Source organism: Lasioglossum baleicum, chromosome 3 (genome assembly GCF_051020765.1).
Source record: "Lasioglossum baleicum chromosome 3, iyLasBale1, whole genome shotgun sequence".
Taxonomy (NCBI): Eukaryota; Metazoa; Arthropoda; class Insecta; order Hymenoptera; family Halictidae; genus Lasioglossum; species Lasioglossum baleicum.
Window position 1 is genome coordinate 6,115,433 of NC_134931.1, and position 25,900 is coordinate 6,141,332.

The following is a 25,900-nucleotide window of genomic DNA, read 5'->3' on the forward strand; positions in this document are numbered from 1 at the left end:
TGTACATACTATCAATTCCTTTTAGCCACGCCTCCTATTTCTCTCAATGTTCGAGTGGATATTTTCATTTTGCAAGAGCTAGTATGTACAGCGACTCCCATTAATATTCCACTTTAAAAAGACGATAACTTTCTTGTTCACATCATACATATAGTAAACTGATTGATGAAGATAGTAAACGGATCTTCTCAAAAAAGTTCAAGGCGTATAGTCGAATATTTAAAAAATTATCGTTTTTTTAAGAGTGTCCGAATATTAATGGGAGCCACTGTATGTTTTTACAGTACGCGGTCGTAATTAAGAAAAGGGGGAAGAGAGGGGGTGAGGCAAGGATTACGGTGTATAACAGGAGCACTTATGGCGTGCTTTATCGGCGAGCCAATGCACTGTGGAATGTTGTATGTCGACGCGAAAGTGTTTACGAATATTGTCATATTTTATGGATAGCTTCCGGGCTCTCGTGAAAAACGCATAGCTCTCGGTGAATTCCAATTAATTTCAGCAGTATGCCCAGATAACGAGCCAAATCCCGTCGCTCGCATACTTCCACCGACGATTGCAAAATCGATCACGTGGGTATTACGTTACACGAGTCTATCGAGCGTGGCTCGCCGTGCAAGGTTCGCGCGGTGCAACGAGAACCGACCACGAAGAAATCATTAGACGCCCAATCGGTATCCTCCGAATCGCCGAGATAAATTGTGTACGCCGCGGGACGGAAGTAACCGACCGAATGGAGAGAGAGAGAGAAATTGATTGGGCTCGGCCAATCCATCGGGCCAGCTCGTCGGAAACCAGCCATCTTCGTAGATTCTAATTATCGAGTTCGAACAAAAGCGCGGCCCATCCCTCTATCCGTTTCAATTCAACGGTTATGAGGAACTCGCGAAATGAGAATAAACTGGGACACTGTGAAGAGCGCAGTGTCCCTAAAAATCGAGCCGGATATCTAGGAAATCATTACGTCCGTACAAGAGACGAGAAATAAATGCCCGGAGAACGATATCTCTGGACGGAACGACATCCATCTTCTTCGTCGTTCTTTTTAATTATTTTAAGAAACATAAGTAGATTGATGAAATTCGATCTTCTGTTGAGAGATTCTCCGGGGAAATGAGGATCGTCTGGAGTTGTTTGCGCGTGTTCATCGACGTGAAACGACGATGTTTTTGTTTACCTGCGATCTTTGAAGATAGCTTTCCAATAAGCTCCAAAGCGTTGTCCTAGTTCTAGGCTCGTGGCAGCGCATCAATATAAAGGATCGGTTTATAATTCACGGTCCATCTATCGTGAACACCGTAATTAGGAAACATAGATCGGAACAATGTTCCGTATCTGTTTCAGTTTAAATAGTTAATCATCGAGATGACCATTGATTATATGTATAGCTGTCCTTGATTATTCCGCATAATCCAGACCCTGTTCAAACCAGCACGCAGCGGACCGAAGCGATAGACAGTCGTAATCTATCAAACGATGCTATTCAGCTTCCCATCTCGTATGGGCGTCTTGGCGTTCGATCACGTCATCGGGAAGAAAACGTCCTCGTCGGCCGGCGCGGACGAAAGACCGTTGATGCTTTTAACGAGTTCCAATTGAAAGGAAATGGAGTAATGAAAACTGCAGCTCGATGAACGCCCTTCGTGAAAGGGCGCCGAACATGATCCTAACGTCGACCACCGGCGCTTTGTAATTCTAATCGACGTTTCCGTTCCCGCGGTTGACCTCGTTCACGGTGCATCGTTGAATTGCATACTCTGAGAAACAACGTTACGAATAGTCCCTCTCCCCGACTCCTATCAGAGCCCATTACTATTCAAAAAATAAGATACATCCTGCCGACAAACATGCAAATTTCCTTCAATACAGGCGGACAGATCATCCTTCGCTCTAGCGATAAACACGTTATAGACATAGAGAGAACTGCTCCGGCTGGTTTTATGATCTTTGAAAATACAGGACGCGCTAGTTGAAAAGAGTTACTAAATTAGTTTATCCTTAGATTAGAAGGATATGGTAAAGTGGTTATTAGACTGCGCGCGTTTATGCAATTTTCATTTTTGTAGACAAAATTCTGTCGAATTTGATACTCCAGCATTTCTTGAAAATTTCCAAGAATGCATAAAGATCCGCGGTCTAGCGATTATACAATTGGAAGGGTAATGATTAATTAGACCGCGGATTTTATGCAATTACGACACAAATGCGTCGGTGAAATATAAATCCTTGAATGGATAAAAGAAGACTTATTAAAATGGTTAAATGCAGAAACAAATTTTTATTTGGTTCAGTACCTTGCAATTCATGCAGAAAGTGTTCATTGTACATAAAGATCCATACTGTAATAATTAACAAGATTTTAGATTTCATACTTCGAAAATTGGACTTTTAGCATTGTATTGAACACCGCGTGGCTGTTCGATCCAAAACGGCTCGTCCAATTTAACCAGCGAATGGTGTCTAAAGAGCTCGCGTCACCAGTCGCCGGCGGCTCGTTAGCACCGATCCTCAGGATCAGAGCATTGACGGACAGTTTTGGGTCACGGACGTGCGAGATCGCGCGAAATGTTTTCGGTTGCGTTTACCGATCCGCGTCGAACCGGTCGTGTCCACGCAAGTGTGCGTTACCGTTAGCGCCGTGCCGGTGTACGATCGCCTGTACTCCTCGCCGGTACCAGACCGAGGGGAATGGGAGTCGCGGATTCACGCGATCGTCCAGCCGCGTGCAAATATTCACGCGTGTCTCGGAATATTTGCCGAATGACGCACGGCTGTCGTCGAAACCGTCGTGATGGAAATAGAAAACGTAATCGGGGCAAGGTGCGGAAAGCTTGCGCGTCCCTCGAAGCCTGTGGTTGATCACCATCATCGTTGTTCGGCAAATGTTTGCCGACTTCGTGATCGATCCCCCGGGTTCGATGGACCTGATTAGGTGTCGCCCCTGGCCAAACTTTTCTCGGAATAGCCAATCCCTTGACGCGTCCTCCGAGACGCTTTTAAATAACCATCCGAAGGTTAGGCAACGCTTCGATGCCTCGTATCGTGCAAACAAGCTGCATATAGGCGACAAGACGATGGATACGGTTGATATTGTGTGAAAAAAAATAAATCGGAAATGTACAACAGGATTCTTTTATCGTTGGCTTTGTTTTCAAGAAAATTCAATTGAAAGTTTTGTCCGGACCAGTTGCAGGAAGTGGGAACTGTCGAGCATTGTACTGCTTGTAAATATAAGTCAAAACTATACATAACATTTTTGCATTAGCGTTCCTGTTTTCGAGAAAATCCGGTTTCGAGATTTATCGAGTACACCTGCACTTGATTTGACGAACATGTTCGAAGCTGATTTCTTTGAACGTGAACGCTTAAATGCACAAATATTATTCCACAGATTCCATCTATCCTCGTAGGTACATTTTCAAAATAAATTTTTACATATAATTTTACCCTTCGAAAAGCAAACATAAGAAAAGTCGATAATTAATAAACAGCGAGGTGAGTATTGCCGTTTTCTCTTCACGAAGAAAGCAATGAAAGTAAAATTAAAGTACGCTTTGCAGTGGTACATCTGAATTTCTCAACATTTACTGTGAAAGACGATGCTTTTAGCTGTCGCGGGTGATGGATTGCGCAGTTCGTGGAACGCCATTTTCCCTAGCGTAGCCGTTCTCGCATGATCCATCTCTCATCGGGTACACGCGTTATTTGCGAGCGGAGTGATGGAAAGTGATGGCGTTATTATTATTAGGTGCGGGCATGCAAATCTAAAGCTGCTAGATCAATTTAATAGGTAAAACGAAGCGAATATCGGGACTTAAAAAGATCTCGAAGGCACGTCGTCGTCGGCCGTTCGCGCGCATTTTCATAGAAACTCGCTCTCTCTTTCTCTAGCAGTAGATCTCTTGTGAAATTGCAACCGCGCTTCGAGTGCGTCCCACTCCGCTCGCGGATACTCTCACCGCTCGTATGCACACCTTCTTCCGGACGTGGCACGGCGTTTGGCATCGGTCGGAGCTTTCGTAATATTTGTATAGAGAAGGGAAAGTGACTGAAAGAAACGAGCAGGCAGACGATATTACCAAACCAGTTGTATATCGCGGGGACGACGGTCTCTCGCGCGGCCTGGCCGACTCGGAATGCTGAGGACAATTACGAAAATCCCACCAATGTCCGACGGGTCTGACATCCAGAAAGCCTCGGTCATAAAACGCGCGACATGCAGAAACAGGGGAATCGACGAGTATCGTGAATAAACGGCCGCTTATAGCTGCTCATGCGGCACACTGATTCGAGCACTTTCACCTGGACCTGTATTGATCGAGCACTCTTCTGTATCTAGCATGTAACGCGGTAATTTAGAAATCGGTCGTCGAATCGAGCCAAGCGCTGTTTCTTTTTTACGGTCGCGCAAAACAGAGAATCGCGATCGGTACGTGATCATTTTACTTTTTCAGACACGAAATAGAACTCGTAAGCCGATTAGACTGACTGGAAGACCGCCGGGATATGGAAATCGAGTTTCGAATGATGGAATGAGAGTTCTCTCTCTCTCTCTCTCCCTCTCTCTCTCTTTAGTAAAGTGTATCCTTAGCATTGCAAAACTCGCAAACTAGGCATTCTTCAGAACGGACTTTTGTTTTTGAAGAATCGAGAAGCAAAGCGTGTTGGTTACATGAGGAAGAACACTCAAGGAGAATTGTATCTACAATATCAGCGAGGTGTCAGCGAGTGAAAATTCTGCTTCACCTATAATATGTTTTTCTGTTGTTCAATACTTACTTTTGTTGCGTTATTCTAAAATTTTAACTTTAAACTTAAATTTTTCAAGAATTAAGGCTCATTCGGGAATTCGCCATGACGCTTACCGGGGAGATAGTAAAATCATAAAAGCGATTTCCATGGCATCGTGCTCTAACCCAGACCTATTAGCCGACAGCATCACAGCAATGGCGGACACCGCCATGACGGTTCGTTCCCCGTTTTCCGCAGATACAATCAGAGCATCTCTTTCGAAATACTTGAATTCCCTCGAGAAACGCGATAACACGTGCAGGCGTCGGAGTCCGCTGCGCGGTGCACGAGAGATATAATTAACACAGATAACTGTTTAACCGACGTGAGGTGGAATGTTTTTACGGCAATCGAGCGTGGTGAACGCGCTTCGATCAGGCGCAGAAACGTCGATGCGCGGCCACTGATACGCGGGAGACGGTAATAATCGTATCCACGCCGGTTATCCTTACTGAATTATGCATTCGTTCGGTAAAAGCAACGTTGCGTCACCGGGATTCGTATGGCCGGCGACGATTTTTCGAGGCAACTTCAACCTTTCGCGGCTCTCCAGTCGTTCTTCTCCCTCGGTGATCATTTAAGGTCTTTGCACACTATACCGTCACGGCAGGTAACGGCAACGGACCGCGCGGTCAAAAAGGCACCGCGGTGGTGGTCTTTTCCGTACACTACTGATCGGCACCGCAACGTCACTGAACGACACTTTCAGTGGCGCTCACCACTGGCGCGGGCGTTCGCCGCGCCGTAACTGGCCGTAGCGTAACCCATCGAACGACCTTATCCAGACCGTTCTAGTGGTGAACACCACTGCGCTGGCGGCAACTCGTGTCGAGCGAAGATATTTTGCCAAGACACCTCTGTAGGTTCGACGGTAGGGCACCAGTTCACTATACGCAGGTAGACGGTCCGGGTGCAAGTCCGATAATAGTAATAATGTTGGGGCGTACGGTCGAGTTTTTATTGCTCTATGACTGTATTGTAAAGACACGCTGTAGTGATTTGGTTATTGCGGATTACCGGGGTTTGGGCGCAGTTACATTCGAGTGGCCAGCATTGGCACTGCCTACACAATCGCTTCTTATTTTACTGTAACGACTACGATTTTATTAGAGGGATGAAAAGAAAATTTTCGAAGCTCGCGCGAGTCGTTTCTTTTCTTTTCCATATCAATGTGCCATTTCGGATATATCCACAAACAGGATCTTGACTTGGATCTATTCTGACTCTCGCATAACACTAGTTTACAAAATGAAATTGATTTTATGTACATTTGATGAGAGGTAACTTTTCCTATGGATTTTCTCCTGCTGAATTCGAAAATAAAGGTGAACATTCTTTTTACGGAACAGCTTTTAAGATATTTTGATTTTTTCAATTTGTTCACTCCTTTTCACTTTAAAAACCATACCTGGAGCTAGATATGTCCGATTTGGTCGTCCTTGGTACCAAATGAAAGACATTGAAATGATGAGTAAATATGTATAGTGGCATCTTTAATTGGTTAAGCGGTTCAAAAGATATTGATGAAAATAGTCCAGATTTTTAAAAAAATTAAATTTTTAAGTTTATTCTGTGGCAATAGAAACCGACAAAAACGTCCGCTTTCTCTTTATACATATACGTAAAGCAAAAAATAACACCAACCAGAAGTAAGTCGGCCGAAAAATGATACAGTTATTAGCGATTGAGTGAATAAATCCAAATCCCACATTTTCTGAATATATTCATTTTTCGACAAGTGGCCATGCCGGCAATGGTTTCTTTTGTTCTCACGTTGATGCCACTGCTACAGCGAAAACTTATTTCGTTTTGAATAAAACAACACATTTTTGATTGCAAAAAACATACGAAAGAACCCAACTCTCTTTATTCTTTAGAATATTTTAGTAATAGTTTTGGCTCTTGCTCTGTCTTCGGTTGGTTTTGGGATCCGTTTCTCTCGCGAGGAACGATATGTAAAACCCTTGATAGCATCGCTCAATGGTCTTAATTTATTGGTGAAATCTCCCACCGTGTACTCTCCTAAATGTACATGAAATCAATTTCATTTTGTAAACTAGTGTAATTAGTAGCCCAATAAAATTTCTGTCCTCGACAATGATTACTAATACTAATAGCCAAAAATTATTTCCATCATCGATAGCGGTTCCATATGACCAAAAAGAATTGTTGTCCGTTATAATGGATATTTATCAGTCAATGATAATGTCTATCATCGATAAATGCAAATTTAATATTTTCAATTAACTAGATTTCCCGAATAACTTTTGTGAAATCCAACGATTACTGCATTCCTTGTGATAAAATATGAACTTTTTATAAATGATTTTTTTATCAAATTAAAAAGAGACTATTGTTTATGGCGTCTAGATAACAATCATCGCAAAATTGGCAGTATTTTTATGTTATGCGAGTAAAATTTCTTTTATAAATATTTAAAACTTTAAATAACTAACTATAGTATAACTAAAATTGTCATGAATTGACAAATATACGAAATCAACGAACCAATTCTATTGTTTGCGATCTTCATTTTATTCGTTTAGTCGTTTTCCGTTCGAACACCACATCGAGCGGCCGGCAAAACATTCTCGCCGAGAATGTCCCTTTTGCCAAGACGTTGCGCGTCGTGTCGGTGCCAGTCTAGTGCGCGCACCTCCATGGAAACTATATAGAAGAAAGTGAACTGTCGGCGCTTGCCGATATCGTGTGCGCACTTTTTCCCGTCCCGATACGTTGCCTCTCTATCCCGTCTACCTGCTGCGGCGATGCGGCCTATTGTCCGCATCCCCATTGAAATACAGAGGAGAGACCCAAAACGGCCTAGCGGTCCGTTGCCGTTACCTGCCGTGACGGTGTAGTGTGCAAAGACCTTAACTCGCACCGATCCGTTGGAAAAACGACGCCATCGCGCCGGCTCGTCTGACACACGCGGCGGCGTCGTGTTCTGCGCGAAGTGCGCGAAATTTTCAGCACGATCGGGTTTCAGACAACAGCACGGAATAGTGCGAAAACGTTCTTACGCAATTCGAATCCAAACCTCTCGAACGTGTCAGGAGAACGACGCAATTGAACCCGCCACGGCCAGCTTATTAAAATTGGCTACGAGACCGCTGCACCAATGTTCTCGTACACTCCTGGACAAAATGATAGCACACGTGTGCTGTCTTCTATTTATCAGGAAGTAGAGAGAATTTTTTAATAAAACGCACAGTACTTTAATTAGACTGGAGAAAGTTACGCAAAATGAAAATTGTTTCCTTCGATTGCAAGAAACAGAAATTTCGTTCTTCGAAATTCAAATAGAATTTCTGTTTGACTTCTAATTGTCTAAAGGCGAAAAGTTGTAGTATTCAATGGAAAAATGCCGGCCCTCTAAAGGTCAAGCAGAATAGTAACAGGTGGTGCAGGTCGAATGTAAGACGTGTCTGCTTAACCCACTCGGTCTCATAAACGAAGGCCGGCCATGCCGCTGTACGATATAATGTCCGGTTAATATTTGACTGACCCTTGTAAATAGAAAAAGTGACGTGGCCGACTGTTATCGGGGGTGTAACGCGAGACAATGCTATCTGATTACGGGCGGCCTTCCCCGGGAACTACGTGTGCGTGGCGTCGCGGCGATATCAGCTGCGCTGAAAGTCAACGAACGATCTTAACCCGTAAATGTTCCCTTACAACGGAACCAGTTTCGTTACTGTTCGGTGGCGTCCCGATGCGTCGTCGATACCGGTGACGTCACGGCAATGGCGAGGGCTGCATCAGCGGATGCAGGAGGAGAAAAAAGCTGAACAGACACAGTCCGAGATTACAGCGAGAGCAAAGTAAATCGGACGAAGAGAAGTGGCGAGGAGGCAACGAGGGGTGATGGCGGATCGATAGCACGACCTTGAGACTCGTCGTCGCCTCGGTACGCCCAAGCAACCTCCGTTCTCATAAACGAGAATTACCGTTGGGAAGAGGACAACGCGTGGACGAGCTATACAAACGCGCAAGTTCTCTGGGTCGACAACAGTTCTGGAGGGGGATGGAGGAACTACGAAGAGAAAGAGAGTCGGAGGCCGCGACGAAACTGTTGGGCAACAGAGAGAGAAAGATGGACACGGATACCGAAAGGGTGCATGGGATGAGTTCCAGCCAGAGAGACAGAGAGAGAAACCAAAACATCGGACGGTGTTGCGCAGGTTGTATGCACTTTATTTCCAGCGAGAAAGATACTTTCAAGACCGGTCGCCCAATATATTTTTTCTCGAGACAGCTATTCGCGTCTACGGCCACCATAACGCAAGCCTCCGCACCGATCTCTGGCATCGCTCGGCCATTTTGGATATGGTGACGTCAGCTGCGGAATCCGGGAAACGAGCACGGGGAAAAGGCGTGTCATCTGTCGTGGTGCAACAGCGATATTTCGCGGATCCTGCACCACCCTAATACAGTATCGCCCACTTGAATTTGCAAAGTTTGGGATCCAAATGTTAAATTCTTGCGCTACAGGATAGCGTTCCGCTTGTAGAAAGTGGCTCGAGCATAGCTGACAATAGTGCGTGGTGCAAATCGAGTGTAAGGCATATCTACGTGAATTTCCACTTGATGTTGTCCAGATCATTAGACTGCCGATTAGAATCATGTTATACATTTCCTCGAAAAATGAGTAGGAGAAAATTGAAACAGTAGAAGGATTAAAAGAATTGGAGGATGCCAATATTTTGCACAGAAATCCGCAGTCTGATGATCATAATAGTTGTCGCGTTGCATTCCAATTAAACTCCAAGTCAGATAACATACATATATCAATCACAGGAGTAGGATAGACACCCATTGTGATTGTCGACGAACCTCAGGGTTCTCTTTTTCCGAAAAGCAGATAGCGGCGCTTTTTTTCATTGAAGAATAAGAAGAGAAATGAATCAATGGAGAACCATGCAACGAGCCAAATTTTTCATTCGAAAAGAATGGGATCTCGCAACAAAAGGAGAATGCATATAAACGAGTGCTCGTAGGCAGGCAGGCGAGCATTTACCGGTCGACGCGGTGTCACGGCCTCATCGAAATAGGGAAACTTCGAGGTACATACATCCGGTGCACGGCATTGTGGTGCGAGCCACTGCACGTTTACGGTCGCTACGTATCGGGTTGAAACGAATGGGACTTAGCGGGTTTCTTCATCCCGCTCCCCCGTTTGACAGAGTTCCGTTTCAGTTTGACTTTAATCACGTAACGGCGGATCGAGAGACGCGGGACCTTATTTATTCATGCGGAAGTCGCCTCATCTAACACCTACCACCAACATGATTTACGATCGATCTCGAACCACACGATCATTTCCTATAATATCACGAAGACTCCGTGTGCACATTAGCGTACGTGTATATTTAAATAATTGAGGAAATCACCTATTCAATCATCTCGAAATTAAATTTCCCGTAGTTCACTGCCTGTCCTGTTACGGCTAGTCAAATTAGTGGTATTATTAGCTCTTATTATTGTCAGTAGATTCAGATCTTCACGCTAATTCATACAAGCACAGACGAAGAGGTAACAAAAATTCACATTCTAGTTTTTATTATATCTAAAGGAATAGTATTAATGACATAGTGGACCAGTTCTGTGGCCCCTTAGGTACCCACACCTAACGCCACTAGACTTTTTATACGGCCTTCTTTAACCTTTCAACTGCGACTGTCGTCAATAGCCGATTAAACGTAAAGCTTATGAAATCCGGCTGTCGTCAACGCTTTGGAGATATACTACGATGCGGAGATCGCTTAATAACAATTTCATTCACTCTGTTTATCTGTTGTGTCATTTCAAGTTTAGCGATAGGTGTTTATTTGTTTCTTACGTGGTAGGCGCTTGCTTCCTAGCTGTGGGGGGTAAAGTAAATTCTACGAATGTAGTTGATTCACACAGTTCGTTCTGAATGCGTATACATCAAAAGGTCTATTTTTACCACGCTTATATTAGCTTGTCGAGTTGTTGTTGTATGCGTAAACCACTTCCCGATGAGCTAGAGACTTGAAACTTTAAACATAGCTCACAATCAGAACTGGATGACAATGCAATATTAAAAAACAAATTTAAAAAAAACTGTGCGTCTAGGAGAAAAAAAACGTTACGCTTTTATTTATAGTCACTAATGTCTAAAAAAATTAATTTCTCCTTTTTAGTGCATTTTAATATAAGCGTGGTTTTAATATAAGGTATTTTTATATATTTTTCAACCTCATTATTTCGAAGATCAGACTGTCATAATTCGTATTTCCATGCAACTGATAGATTTCTACTTTATAGAATAATTACGAATTGATTTACATTTCAGATATAACGGGCTGATAGCTGTCGAGTATTCCGCGGTGACAGCAGTCTCTTCCCCGCGGTGACCGCGGAATTTCGATAGCGTCCTTCTCTTCCGGTTGCACCGCTTACGTAGTGCGTGAAGATGTTACGTAATGCACGAGAGAAGCCGAGACCGAGTAGAGCGTTACAATCTATCAGATCTACGCACGGTCGCGGGTGAATGTTCGGCAATGCTCGTGGGATCTCGGTTTCTCTCGCCGGCCATGATTCGACTCGATCTTCCATTGTGCTGCACGCGGCTGCGTGCACGCCGCGCCTTCATGCTTTCCACCGTGTGCGTATTCCCAGCTTTGAAATCATATCCGACCTTTTTGACAGCCGTCAAACGCACCCACTATTTGTTTCCTCTCCCCCCATTTTTATCTCAACAGACAACTAAACGGATATTCCATCCCCCCAAACTCTGCCGTTGACGACACGTCCGACACCTGTATCAGTTTGAGGGGTGCTTCAACGCTAAAAGCATGTTTCCACGTAGACTGTTTTTAACAGCATGTCTTGTTCATTTTTAACGCCGTGACTAGCAGATCAAAATTGGTATAATTTTCACTCGGGTAGTTATTACTTTTTAGTCTTTTTGGATTCTATAAATTTTTATGATATTCGGTTTGCGCAACTACGACGAAAATAAATTTTTAGAGTTGAACGAAGATCGTGTCACAGGCGTGACTGATTGGCTGTCGACATGTTAACCAAAATTGGGAGACTCTCTCTTAAATTGAAAGGTAACAGTTATATAGGGTGGTCAATAACCGGTGGTACAACCAAAAATGTGGAATAAAATTTTTTCATGTGTTCATATATTTTCACATGTTGGATTTTTCAGTTGCAATCTACTTAGAATAACAAACGAAATCTTCTGGTATCCAATAGGTTCAAGTTCAAAGTCTTTAACACCTTTTTTCAAGCAGATATTTCCATGAGATCATAAAAGAATATTTAAACATAGTTTGGAAGCGGTACGCAAGTACCAGGTTATTGACACAAGAATGAAAAGGTGCGAGGAATTCGAACGGTCTCTCGAGAAAGCCTCAGAGATAGAAAAAGGTTGTTATTGAAGACAGATTTTTTACACGTATATGTGGAAGTTTTAGTCATTCTTTATTTTTAGGATCGAATCAGAGGTTCAAACATGATTGCAAGGCTATTTTGGTATACTGATGTACATATACCAAGCAGGTACACCCTGACGACTCAATTGCACCTACAAAATCAAAACACAAACTTCACTAAACTACCATAATTTAACGTAACCTTATGTAAGTAAATCTTACAATTATTTTGTCTGTGGAGAAGCTAGAAAGAAAGAAAAAGAGAAGTAATGAATGTAAATAAAGTTCCGTAAGGATGAATGAATGAGTGACACATGTGAATGAGCCAGAGTGTAAGATAATAGGTCAATTATTGTAAACCGAGTTCCTTTTCTATGGCCAGGAGGCCGACAAATAAACTATCTATCTATGTGCCTATCTAACTAAGACAATATTTACACTTATGTATAGGTGAAATAGATCTCATTTGAGGTTTCAAATGTTGAATGAAGAGGTTGCCATAGCATGTCAGAGCTACCTGGCGCGATAATACCGCGTTACGTATTCAGCCGTGCTGCAATGCACGTCGCATATTTCTCGATTCCCCTTTCCGCGAATGCGAGGTTTATACCGGTCCTGCGACCTATTCATTGTTTCTTTCTCTCCACGACCGGTTGCATTTCACGCGAGCCGAGTTTCTTACGCTGATCCCGATGGCCGTTACGTTTTTGCAACCGCGAGCCGGCTCAATACGCCGCGCCGTTGGACAATCGGATGGCAAAGGTCAAACGTTTTCAAGATCGTCTGCGATATTGTTTAACGAGACGGCGAACGCCGCGCGGCGTAAAATCGTTATAATTGATCGGTTGGAAAGTCACGCGAATGCGATTCGTCGAAAACGTGCCTGGTCGATGCGCACGTGCATCAAAATAGACGAAGGATGAGGAACAACGTATGTATGTATGTATTCGAGGACTGTTGAGAGTTGGCCGTCGCCTCGGGAGAACCGTTTCTCTAATAGATATTGACATAGTCCCTGACTTTTAAGTTTCACGACAGATCTCGGATTACCTGGCAATATAGGATACACCTCGCTCGTAACTGTTACACTCATTGACGGTTTTACTGCCTGATCAGTCGCCGCTCTCAACCATCGCAGGTTCATCTACACTTTTTTAGAACACTCGAACTATTAAGCTGATCAAGATTGCCAATTTCGGATTCTTTATTTGCCCAGATTTTTACTAATAGAGGATCACTTTTACTTCTTTTGAACTACGATTTATTTTACAGTTACAATGATTGATACTAAACTTACCGAGCACTAACAGCGATTAAAATGTTTTAGCTTACGAAGATGACAAAATTTTATTTATTTAGATTTTGTGCGATTTTTATTACAGTATGTTCTCGGGTAAAGAAATTTATCGAATCAGTTTCCATGTAAGCAACTTCATAATTTCATCATTTGACCGGCAGTGGTAGGTTTAGTGTTAACAGATTGCGGATTTTTATACAGAACGAAAATTGTCTGCATTATTGTAGTGAACGTGGATTATTTTATATGGACCGTGAAGTATATGTAGACGTCATGAGAATGAAAATGGTAAAACGAATTCTGAACGAAATAGAACGTTTCCAAAATTGCATTCGCGGAACGACTCTGCTAAGGACAGGTGGTTTCCAATCTCTCTTCAAAACACAAACGCAAATGGAGAACTGTTTTACCTTACCAAGGATCAATCAAATGGACATTCAATTACTTAGACAAGGAGTTTGCTGCATTTGAACGACAACTGCACTCAAATTACTACACCACTGAATAATCGAGTCTCAACAGCAACAACGTTTATAAAATTCTTGTCCGACGTCCTTCTGAATGGTTGATAGAACCTGGAGTCCGATAAACCGCGTTTAAATAGATATAAACGATTTTATTGAACATTCGAGGTGACGGCCATTCACTTAAACGTAAATTCTTGCACGTCTCTCTTCGTGGATCAAATAAAATCTTAATATTAAAATTCCTAATTTCAGATAATGAATGACATAAAACATTTTATTAGCACGCAACCATATACAACCATTTCCACTTTCGATCAATACGTTCCGGCGTAATCATCGGCTCGAAAAAATTAACAAACACACGCTGGGTGACGTAGACACCGCGATAAACCGGCGATAATCGTCACAGTTGCGCTGCGTTCCGAGACGACTCATCCGAATTATACGATTCCTGGAAAGACTACTGACGTTTGTGTAAACAAAAGGAACCATCGAAAAGGAGAAAAACAAGAAGCAGCGATGAGATTGTCGCTCAATTTCGAAAGTCCAGACGCGGAGGAGCGTTTACACAGAGTCCACGATTGTCGGAGTGTGAGTCACGTCCCTGAATAAACGTGTCTCGTCTCGCAGGCTGGCGTTCGTTTCCGCGCGCACTCCGGGTTCCTCTTCGCCGAAGCGGAGTGGATCTCTGCGGTATAGCGTGAGCTGCGCGTCCTTATGAGGAAATCAGGACGTCGGAGGACGAGAGCCCGGTCTCCCGGACTTCATCTTATCCCGTTACCGGACTTCGACCCACGACACAAGACGACGCGGCACGGCGCAACAAGCCACGCCGCATCCATCACCTACATACGCGCTTAGATTGCGATCGTTTTCCGTTCCCGTTTCCCATCTTCGTGCTCGGCGGACCGTTCGCGTTCGCGTTCGCGCCCGCGAATCGCCACCACGAGTCGCAGCGCCCAGTGACCTGAATTCTTGATCCTGCTTCACGTATCTCCAGGTGGTCGTGTTTTGCCGGTCAGTCTCGAATAAGCACCGAAGAATTTCAAGTACAGTAGTGCTCGGGGCTGAACTTTAAAATCTCCCACCAAACTTCCCTACCAGTTATACGTCATTCTATTCGTTTCGACGAGCTGAATACTACTCTGTTCAAAAAGTTCCAGGACAGTCTCGTTTACAAGAAACCGTGCAAATGCTATACCTCTTATCTTTATTCTATGTAGTTACTACACCTGTTTAGAACATATTTGCGTTGCCAACTTCAGATCAATCGAATAGTTTATAAACAGCAGTTGATTTTGTCAATCGAGGTTCGAATATTCGCCCGATCAAGCTCCCTGCGACATTTTTCTTTTTTCGCGATTAAAACGGGGATGTCAATTTCAATCGATTTAGGAGATAAAACAAAATCCCCTGAAAGAATTAAATGCCATCACAAAAATTGAATTTTTGGGATGTCTTGAAGAGTGGAGAAAATGGTGGCAAAAATGTATTGTTGGCAATGGGGATTATTTTGTAGGTGACAAAATAGAAACGTGTATTATTTGACTTGTTCGGAAACTTTTTGAACAGGGTAGTACATATGAATATGATTTTCGTTGATGGCGTAAATTACAAGTTCCCGAGATATTCGCAGAAAACATTCGTACAAGCATAGTCATTTTCGTAATTTAATGCGTCACTTATGTGTCAAATCGACAGAATGTTAAAAAATCCAATCAAATGAAACGATAAATAATAAAGTAATAAATATTTAGACAATACGTTGCTCGCGTATTCGCACTTCTCGATTTCACTCGCACGTGTTCGACTCCGCATTGTTTCCATCTTATTGTTCTTGGCTTTGTCCCGGGATGAAGAGATGAACTAAGAGAATACGTAACGTCTCTTCATGTTTTCTTCAAGTTCATGCCAACTGTTGATAGTCAAAGCTATACATATCTGGGTGCATTCTAAAGGGGATATAAGTGCCGCGTAGCAATTACAAAACCATGAACTAGCCGTCAAAGAACTTTGAAAATGCGTAAAAATTATGTGTCGGATTGACACACAGGGCGCTTCTTGTGACGAATGTGTCACATTTTTTTGTCGCGTGTTTTGCTATCAGCAATACTAAATAAATAAGAGAAAAGATGATGGAAGACACCCTGCATCAAGGCGACGACTCTCGATGGTTAGGAGGTACCGTTAGGCCCAGGGCGTAGGACCGAAGTGTCCTCGAGCGCCTAACAAAGGTCTATTGTCTCGGGAAGCACACGTGCTAACCACATGGTTTTGGGGATAAACGATGGTCATCGCGGTGCAATAAAAAGTAATCCTCGGCAAAAGATGCTATAAACCTCGGAATATGGTACCTCGCTGACTTTAACACGCCAGCTGATAGCCTGTTCTCGACCCTCGACGAAACCACGAAGCTCGACACAGCTCAACACACTATGTAGCTGCCAGGATATGAGTATATCTTCGCCTCTTGCCGCAGCAGCGAAAAGCGGTGAAACTCGAGGACACGTCGAAACGCGTAAATTCAAACCTGCGCCGCGCCGCTGTTCGCTCGCGGTTTACCTTTTTGTGAAAGTAGATCTCTCTTCGGGCAGGTCGCCGGGCGTAATTCCGTCCTTATGCAGCGAGATTACGCGCGCGACGGCCGATGGTTGCGCATTCTTTCCGTGCCGCGAAAGGACATTATGCATAAATGACGCCCGGCAACAATATGTGCTATGCACGAGCGCGAGCCGTGCACCGCGTTACTTTCTCGCGAGCAGAAATTATTTCGGTCTCACGAGTCCTGGCTAATGGGTGTGGTGAAATGATCTCGCCGGGTCTTCGCACGTCTCCAGATCGCGGCAGCCAGATACAGTAATGTTTTAATACATTCGTGTGAAAAGTTTGGGACCGAAATGTCACTTATACCGTGTGACGTCATTTATTCCTTCATCTCTTGTCGCACTATCGTCGAGAAGGAGAGGAACATTGTTACATGAGTAAAACGTTATATGTCTTTTGCTAATCTTTTATACGAGCAGTTATTTTGCTTTAAAACATTTGCTTAAAAGTTTAGAGTTCACGACGAAGAAGCACGTTTGATAGTTTGATTACACTTCGAATCTACTGAGCGATTCGAAAGGATACCTAAAATGTTAACGATTAGAGTTTCAAAAGTTTACGTCACGAGATCGTTCGAGAAGAATCCTCGCAATTCCAATACGCTGGATTTCTCTATCGGATGCCAAAACGAGTGATATCATAACTATATATACACTAGCTCTAGATATCTAATATCGGACATCCGCTACAATGGAACTTGAGATCGTATTGCGCGCAGTCGATATACACAAACATAATTGTTATCTTGCGTGTCTTTTTCAACTACCGTGCGGCGGAAACACGTGACCGGGAAATCTGCGAGATGTTTATAGATCTTTCATTAACGGAAAATCAGCGAACGATGAGACTTGATCGATTTAGAAAAGCGGAGGTGTGAAGAAAACAAGGTGCTTCTATGGTCTACCTGTTTCTACTGCAGATCGGTTTCGTTTGTGAGTTTATCAATATCACATGGAGGCTTAAGTAGCACCCACGAGCAAAACATCTTTGTTGCTGATTGATTGAATATTTTCACTGTCGCGAAGAAATTATACGTACTACATATTACATATTGGGATTTTTAACTGTTCAGTCCCAGATTCGTTAAATAAACTACTTCGATTTTGTGCGGTTTTTTGGATAACGATTTGTCCTCGCTTGCAGACAATGGTTAGACCATGACGTCACATACCTTAGCCAATAATTCGGCTAGAACCGAAAGTGCGAGTAGAATGACCCAATCGAACAGCTTGCTACCGCATTACTTTGAATTCCTGCCAGTAACTTGTGAAGCACGAAGAGTACTTTTTAGATATGTAATTTACTAATTATACTCAAAGTTAAAATATTTTAGTGTATTCTTCAAATCGTGTCGAAATCAAAATATGGCATTTGTCGAAAATTCAAGTCCCATATCAAATTCCGGCGTTTAATTAAAATAGTGTTTAAAATATTTTTCGCATAAATTATACCCAGCACTGGTTACTATTCAGCTGAAAACGAAACGTTTCCGTGCATAACTACATATCAATTTCGAAGCAGCATTCAACTCTTCTACCAGAAACGTCGACGCTAGTCACCAAGAGGACAAGGTTGCAGTCCGAGAAGAGACGATTAGAGAATAAAGAGTTTTGAAACGGAGATGAGCCAGACCGCAATAGTAGTCGTCGCGAAGATACGGCGATCGTCAAGGTGCCATTCTGAAGACCGTGAGAACAACGTGCGTAGAATGTGTGAATAACGATAGCGAGCTGCCGCTCAGGTTCCTCGGGGTAGCGATGGTTCCGCGCAAACTCGAATCGTAATGTAACTAGAGTCTTTCCTTGGTAGCGTTCGCAAGCGAAACGCAGTTATGCGACCTGCGAAATGCACTTTCCGCGAAATTTAACACGTTTCTTTAAAATTCTACGCCGTAAACGCGTTATACGCGTGGATTTCAGATACATCGAACTGCTTTCCCCCTCCAAAAAAGAAAAAACGTGAACATCACAACGAAAACGAAACGAAGCGAAACGGGAATGAAAAACGCGCGCGATTTGCGGTCCCGTGTAAACAAAGACGTAAAAGCATCGATACCTCCGAACCCACGATCTCTGTTTTCACAAAAGTCATCGGAATCAATAACAGGTGAACGAGATACCAAGAGGCTCCACGAATGCTCTCGACTTAATCGATCCGAGCTAAAAGACCACTAAGTTTGTGTCAGTGAGCGATCACGTGGAAACACGCGCGGCTAAGTGACCTAAAACCTAATGACTTGGTCCGGCCCGTGATTTCACAGATCGGTGTCGCTATCGGCAGCTTTATCGTGTTTTAATCGAAGCTTTTACGAGCCGGTACAAGCGCACGATTTCATATAGCGAAACAGAATTTTTCCATTGGCTGTGTTTACTCGTCGATTCATCTAATTATGCGTCGGAATTATTATTCGCGTCCAGTGGTGTCGAAGCGATCTATCTGGAATCTCAAGCGATCGCGAATGAACAGAGGAATAGCGTATCCGGTCCAACGAAATCACAGTGAATGCGGCCCGTTGTTTCTTGGTACAATACTCGTTATTATGCCGTCCGCTTTTATTGCACTCGCGCGGAACTACTCCGCCTAAATGACACCAATTCGCCTGCTCGTAATGCCTCTATTGACGAACAATTTTCACAGGACGAAACGAGCAATGCGATTGTCGGATTGGCCCCGTGCAACATCGTTAGATTCGTGGCGAAGGCTTGCGCTCGTGCGCGATACGCGCCGCTATTACACGTTGGGCGAAATGGAATTAGGTCAACGAGGTGTCGATACAACCGACGAAGGGTCGTCGCGATCGTTTCCCTGCGCAGCTTCGCATGCTAATCGACCGTTGCTCGTTTGAAAATATTATGCGCCAGAGAAAGTGAATTAAGGTCGATCTACACTATACTGCACGGATCACCACGTACCGACAACAGCAAGACCGACATCAGCACCATAGTAATATGTATACCTGCTTCGGCGACAAACTGTCAATTGACGTAAAACAGTCAAAACGAGCGGATCGGACAGCAATGAGGAACTGGCTCTTCTCGCCATACTTTTAAACGAAGAGGAAGCTGAAGCAAAAGAAAGTGGAAAAAGGAGCTCGCACTTGGGTGCATCGGATTTTGAAGAAGAGAATAATTCACTTCTGTGAATTATTAAAACAAAGAAATTTTGAAAAAATTGCAGTTGATCGGAATTACAAAGAAAATACAAAAAATTTCTGTTTACAACTTTTTTTATGTCGGCCTATATTGAAAATGTTAAAAATACATTTTGTAGATCTGTGTCAATTATGTGTACGGTAAAAATTTCATTCGAACGAAGTCGAAGTTTCGTTCCGGGACGGAACAATTGAGATTCACTCTGCCAAAGTAGCTTAGCATCGACAAAAACCGGCAAAACATTTTACGCGAGAATGCTGGTTGGTGTTGGTCGGTGCCGGTCCGTGCCGTTGACGGAACAGAGCCGGTCCATGGAAGTATAGTGTGAACAGCTCCATTTAAAACGCATGTTTCAATATTTTCTCGTGCAGTCTTCTTCTTCTTCCTGCAGGTCGTGTAGATCGACCTTCTTACGACGACGACGGGACAACCAGCAACAACCGCGAGCAATCGAAATTCCCTCGAGAGGCTATCTTATCGCGAGCGTTCTTTGCGATACGCCACACGTTACGAAAATATAGACAGAAACTCGTTTCGTCTGCGCAAACATGCCGATCGAGAGGAGATCGTGATGGCTTGGATACATGAGAGGCTTCTTCACACGCTTCTCTGTTTTCTATCCCATCGAATGCCTTCTCCTCTCGATGCTTTATTAGAGACACCATGCTTTAACTGTTGAGCACAATATCGTTTTCATTTGCACATTTTCTTCAAAGTTGAGCATTTGTTAGATATCAGCCAAATCTCAGTAATCTTAACGTATAAACTAACTCCACGTCATTCATTCAGACATTTCGGCGTTTGCATTCTGTCCGCACCGTATCCGAAATTCTCTCTGTATGATCATTTACATTCTTCCTGCAATTAATAAACTACAAATATGTAGGCTTTACATTTTTGTAGCTAGATTTATTGAAATTGTATCGGAGAGTGAAAAGAAATAATATTTTTTTTGCATAAAAAACATTACATATTTCTACATAAAAATATAAGTTGAAAATGTCAAATAAAATTTGTTTATGTGAAGCTTAATAGGTAAGAGTGAAAGTAAGTTGTGAAAGAATAGTTGCAAACTATAATGTGAAACAATAACAATAATGGTAACATGCGTTTAGCAATGTATTCAAACAAATCTGTTTACCAACACAGGAGTTTCTCGAAAGATTATAAAACTTGTCACGTTCGTTATCTCGTGAAACCCAAACGCCATATAAGAGAAGGATTCAACGACTAAAAAAACAACGGGACTTGTGTAAACACTTAATTTGTTTGACCCTGATACGGGTTAGAGTCCTTTTCAGCGCTTCACTAACTTTCATTTCAAACGCAGCTGGCGTAATTAATTCCACTTAACGACATATCGTCGGGGTCCGATATCATGCGCATAAACTCCGCTGATTATTTGTGAACAGTTTCGTAATCTACCATTTCTCTATGACAGATTTATTGACGCGTCAGAACGTGGAAAATTTCTAACACCTCGGAAACCAAAGCAAACAACGTCGCAGTACAAAAACTCTAACAACTTAGCAATGAAATCAAATATGACGCGCACTCGTGTAAGTACATACATTTTTATTACGAGCATACGGTAAATTCGTGCTTGAGTCATGCCATACTCTGTATACATAATATAATTTTTTCTCTCTGGTTTGTTTTTTTCCAGGTCGCTTAATGTCAGATTATCCTACTCGGGTTATCATTATTCGGAAGCGGTTGAAACCAGATCTCCAACCTGTTCGCAACTGAAAGCTGAATTCCGCGAATGTACAAAACTTATCGCGCTTTAATATTCAGAGAAAGTTGCACAACAGAACGGTATCCTGGACATTCGTCAACTATAAAGTGGCAAATCTCAACAGTTTTATTATCTGTCTGTGTGGTTAATGGGACAGGTTGTTACATAGGTTTTCTTCTCCAACCCATTAGTCCCTTTTCGCGGTGACTTTAAAAAATAACAAAAAAAATTTTTAATAACACACAGTTACGCTCATTAAGCAAAGATAATTATTAGATAAGAGTTTCGGTAATCAGAGGACGTAAAACTACAAGTCGCAGAAGAATTTTTGCGTTGCAATTGCTTCCGAAGGCTGTTGAGCATCAGCTCAGATTACAGAAATCATCCTAATTGCTTCGCGGTATACGGGATTGAGGGGTTATCGCGTTTCTTCGAAGAGTAATCGTGAAATTTCGAAAACGTGGGACGGCGTTGCTCGGGATCGTTTGAACGTCGAGAGAGAGAGAGGGATGAAGCCAATACGGACCCGTGTAGCCGCAACAAGATTCGGGTGTATCACCGGTTGACCTTGCACTTGACGGAGCTATCCACGTGGCTATATCCACACGATGACGACATTAATGATGCCGGGGAGCGGACACGAGCGACGCACTTTCGTTTTCATTCTCTTTCGTATGGTATTCTCTTCGTCAAGTCCTTGACTGTGCTCGCTCCGATAACGATACTAACGTAGTAAACTGTCTTATCGCATCCGTGCATTCGCCGCTATCGCTCATGCCCACGAGGTGAGTCGCTAGGATTCACCATTATGTTTCACATTAATCGCAGCAATGATTTTTGAACGATTGACCCTTGGTTCCTGTTCAAAGATATATCTGTCGTGGACAATAAACGACCTTGCACATTTGTTTTCTTCGAATGAATCGTCGCCTCAGACAGCCATCTCGCATCTGGCCCGTGCGTCAACTCGGCCGAAAAACTTGTTTTTCGACCGCCGACCGACCACCATATCCACCGGCACCTTTTTTCTTCGTGAATTCAATGAATCGCACAACCCTTGTTTGCACTCCCCCAGCTATTAGCGCTAATACCGTTTATTTGACAAACGAAGGGTGATTAACCTGACTGAGTGCATCGACGGTGGTAGTGTCAGCTGCTGATCTCCAGCGAAAAACAGCTTACCAACACCTAGCACCCTCTCCTCACGTTTTCACGACGTGTACAAACGGAATATCGTAACATCTGATACGGTATCTTTGAAGATTTCATGTGTGTAAAGAGCGATAGGAAAGCCAAACCACAATCGTATACCTAGAAGAGCTAAACCAACCCGAAGTATAGTACAAGGTTGCTGTTGAATCTTCCTAGCGGATGAAGAAGAGTCGTTTCAAAGTCGCAAAGAAAATAGAAAAAGAATCGTTAGAGAGACACAAGTCCCTCCAGCAAGCGCATCGCGTGAATTTAAAAGATAGCGTATCTCTGCGACAACGCTGCGTCTGTAGAGCCCATAGGGTCAGACAATATAAGCGAGCCAGTGACGCACGGCTAGACTTTCAATTTTTTTTCACAACACTGCCATTGTTCGGGATAAAAAAAGCACATGACCCATTATGGTGCAAGAAGGTCGAGCAAATCGAATTTCTTTTAAGATTCACAAGATCTTGAAATGATTTTTAAGCGATTGCGAAAGATCGTTTATCTATTATTTGCTCCGCAATTCCACACCCAGATTGTCTCGAACCGCGCGTGTCACCTCAAGACGAACGATTAAAGGCGGATCCGCAGCGACGTTTCTCGAAGGTAACCAGTTCGCGGACACGATCCGGCGTAGCCAGAATTGCGCGCGCGAGCTAATAGAGCATTTTAAATGGTCGACACCGAGCAATTTATTTGCATTGCGCATGGGCCGCAGTGGGCGTTGGTCAAGAAAACCGCGGGCAGATCTCGAAGCGTCATCCTCGATCTACTATCTACCTCTATATCTCCGCTGTCTGAGCAAGTTCTCAAGGCGAAACGGTTAACTTGATCAAACGACGCTCGACGTCGCGCCATGATTACGAAGTACCCCGGAAGAAAGAGACTTCCGACTTCCGGTTGAAGCTGTCGCTCCCAAGAGCGCGGCGGTTAAGCGTTAGTAAATCACGGTGAAATCGAGTTAACCTGGGCTCTCGAAACGATGTTATTCAAGAATGCTAAAAAGATCTAGGTGGGTCAGAAAAATGGGCGGCCTTCGGGACGACACGACGGTAGGCCAACGACACTTGAATAATACGACGCCGTAACCATTCACTCCTCTGAATATTTAACAAGCCGCCTGCTGCTATGCGAGTTCCCGTAACCGGACTGCGATGTTTACGTTGACGAACACTTAACATTAACGGCGCTCGAGCACGAAATATTCGTCGAAAATTAATTATTCGGGTGACGTGCGCGATCGAGCTCATTCGTTCAACGATTCTAGACAAGGGAACGACTGCTTGTCGCGTACGCGACGGTGTTAGCAATAACAATAAACGCGGGGTGATCTCTCCTGCTTTATATCGATCCGAGTGGATCCAACGCGCGTTCTTATGCTCTTAATTGGAGATACTTCCTACACGCGACGCGAGAGGTTTCCGAACGGCTCTCAAGTATCGAGTTACGAAAGGTATATGCCAAGTGCACTTGCGGGGCATCCCTCTCTTCTGGTCAGCGTAGCGAGACTTTGGGCAGAAGCGGTTCTAGCGAGACCGTGAGATCTAACGATTCCAGAAAAACCCGTTCCATGTTTGACGCGCAGTTGGAACGCAGGGAGGGAGCCAGCCGCAATGAAAGAACATTGGACCGGTCTCCGAATCGTGTGGAATCAATCGGGATCGGTTATCGAAGCTGCGAGAACCTTCGATTTTATTGATAGAAGAGTGGTGTTCGGTTGATTGAACGATGTTGACGACCTTAACGAGAGATCTCGCGGAGCTAGGCGCGTCGCTTTGTGTCGCGGACGATGCGTGCTGTCCGCCATGGGTGGTGGGGAAAGGCGGGCGTCGAAACAGGGCTGGAGGGGTGAAGACTATATTGATCACTGACCTTTCCTGCGGCCGAATGGTCCGAAGAACGTGCCATTCTTGCCGATGACGTTATCCTCGATGTACTTGAGCAGTTTCGTGGTATCCTCCCCTTTTTTAGCAGCGGTCGACCTGACGAAACGTGGCGGGGCGATCCTCTGGCTGCCGCTGGTTGCCGTGCTCGAGGTTAGGGTGTTAGCGGTGGTGGTCGTCGACGTGGTGATCGTGCCCGACGTCGACGTCGGCTGTGCAGCCTGGCCGGAACAGCTAGCGCTTCCAGACGCGGGCTCCTCCGCGAGGGAGTTGATCCTCCGCTGCGATCCACTCCAGCTCTTGCCACACGAGATCTTCACCGAGCAACTCATTCTCTCATAGTAATGTCGCAGTGCTCTCAGTGTGCATAGTAGGGGACACCCTGGAACGACGTTCGCGGTAATGCACACAAACGTTGCATATACCTCGCTCCTATTCGACGAACTTCAAACCTGTCTCTTTCGACTAATTGGAACTTGTCACTTGTTCGATAACAGAAGCATCGTCCGCGCGTAAACAGCACTAGCTAAAAAATCTCGCGCGAGACTGTTGGCTCTCTTGTGTCAGTTACTATTTCGCTCTTTCCGTTCCCTCGGGCACACTGTCCAATACGTGTTTCTTGCTGGGACGTTAATTAGAACGTTGCAACGCGAGGAAATTTAACTGACCCGTACCGACGTTTGAACGACGAACGTCACCGGAAAGCAAAACGCGCGGATCGCGTGCTAATCGCTCGTGCAAACGAGAGAGAAAGAGAGAGAGAGTAAACGCCGCGTTCTCTTTCTCTTTTTACACTCTTTTTTCGGTTTATTGAGATACGCTCTTGGATACTTGTGACTCGACGATCGTTCCGATACGATCAGCGATAAAGTGTTTTTTCACTCCGACTCCCACCGACTCTTCGTTCCCGTTTCGTTCTGCGAGTCTGGAAATGATTAGCGCGACGATAATCGACTCCTTCAATGCCCGATCACTTCCGTGATACTACTGTTGCGACGAGCTACGTATGCCACTGGTACAACCTCCTTCGACGTTGAGGCGAGACTGAATGTCTAGCGAACGAGCTGCGCGGTTCGCCAATGACGTCACATGGCTACGCAGGCGCCGTCGAGTCTCGCTTTGCTTCAGGGCAACTTCTTCGGGTCGGACGTGCGGTGGTACCGCGAAAATCAGAACCGCGGTTTTCCGCGAATTCGGCCGCGATTGCCTTTTAAACAGTGCATCAACTATTATTTATTTATCGATTCCGAAGCGGTGAATGCGTCCTGCTGAATCGACCGGAGCGATCCGATACGATACGTTTCATGATCGTTCGTTCATCGTATGCGCGGACACGACACGTTTTGCGACATTTTGCGATCAGGG

The 25,900-nt window shown here is 44.0% G+C and overlaps 1 protein-coding gene across 1 annotated transcript in view; it reads right to left on the reverse strand.

Annotated features, from left to right (window-relative positions):
• Positions 1–25,780, reverse strand: part of LOC143207361 (uncharacterized) — an 89,226-nt gene extending 63,446 nt beyond the window's left edge. Inside the window, exon 1 of the mRNA XM_076420752.1 lies at positions 24,525–25,780. Coding sequence (XP_076276867.1) covers positions 24,525–24,867 — 343 coding nt within the window. The 5' untranslated portion in view covers positions 24,868–25,780. The remainder of the gene's footprint in view (positions 1–24,524) is intronic.
• Between the last annotated feature and the right edge of the window lie 120 nt (positions 25,781–25,900).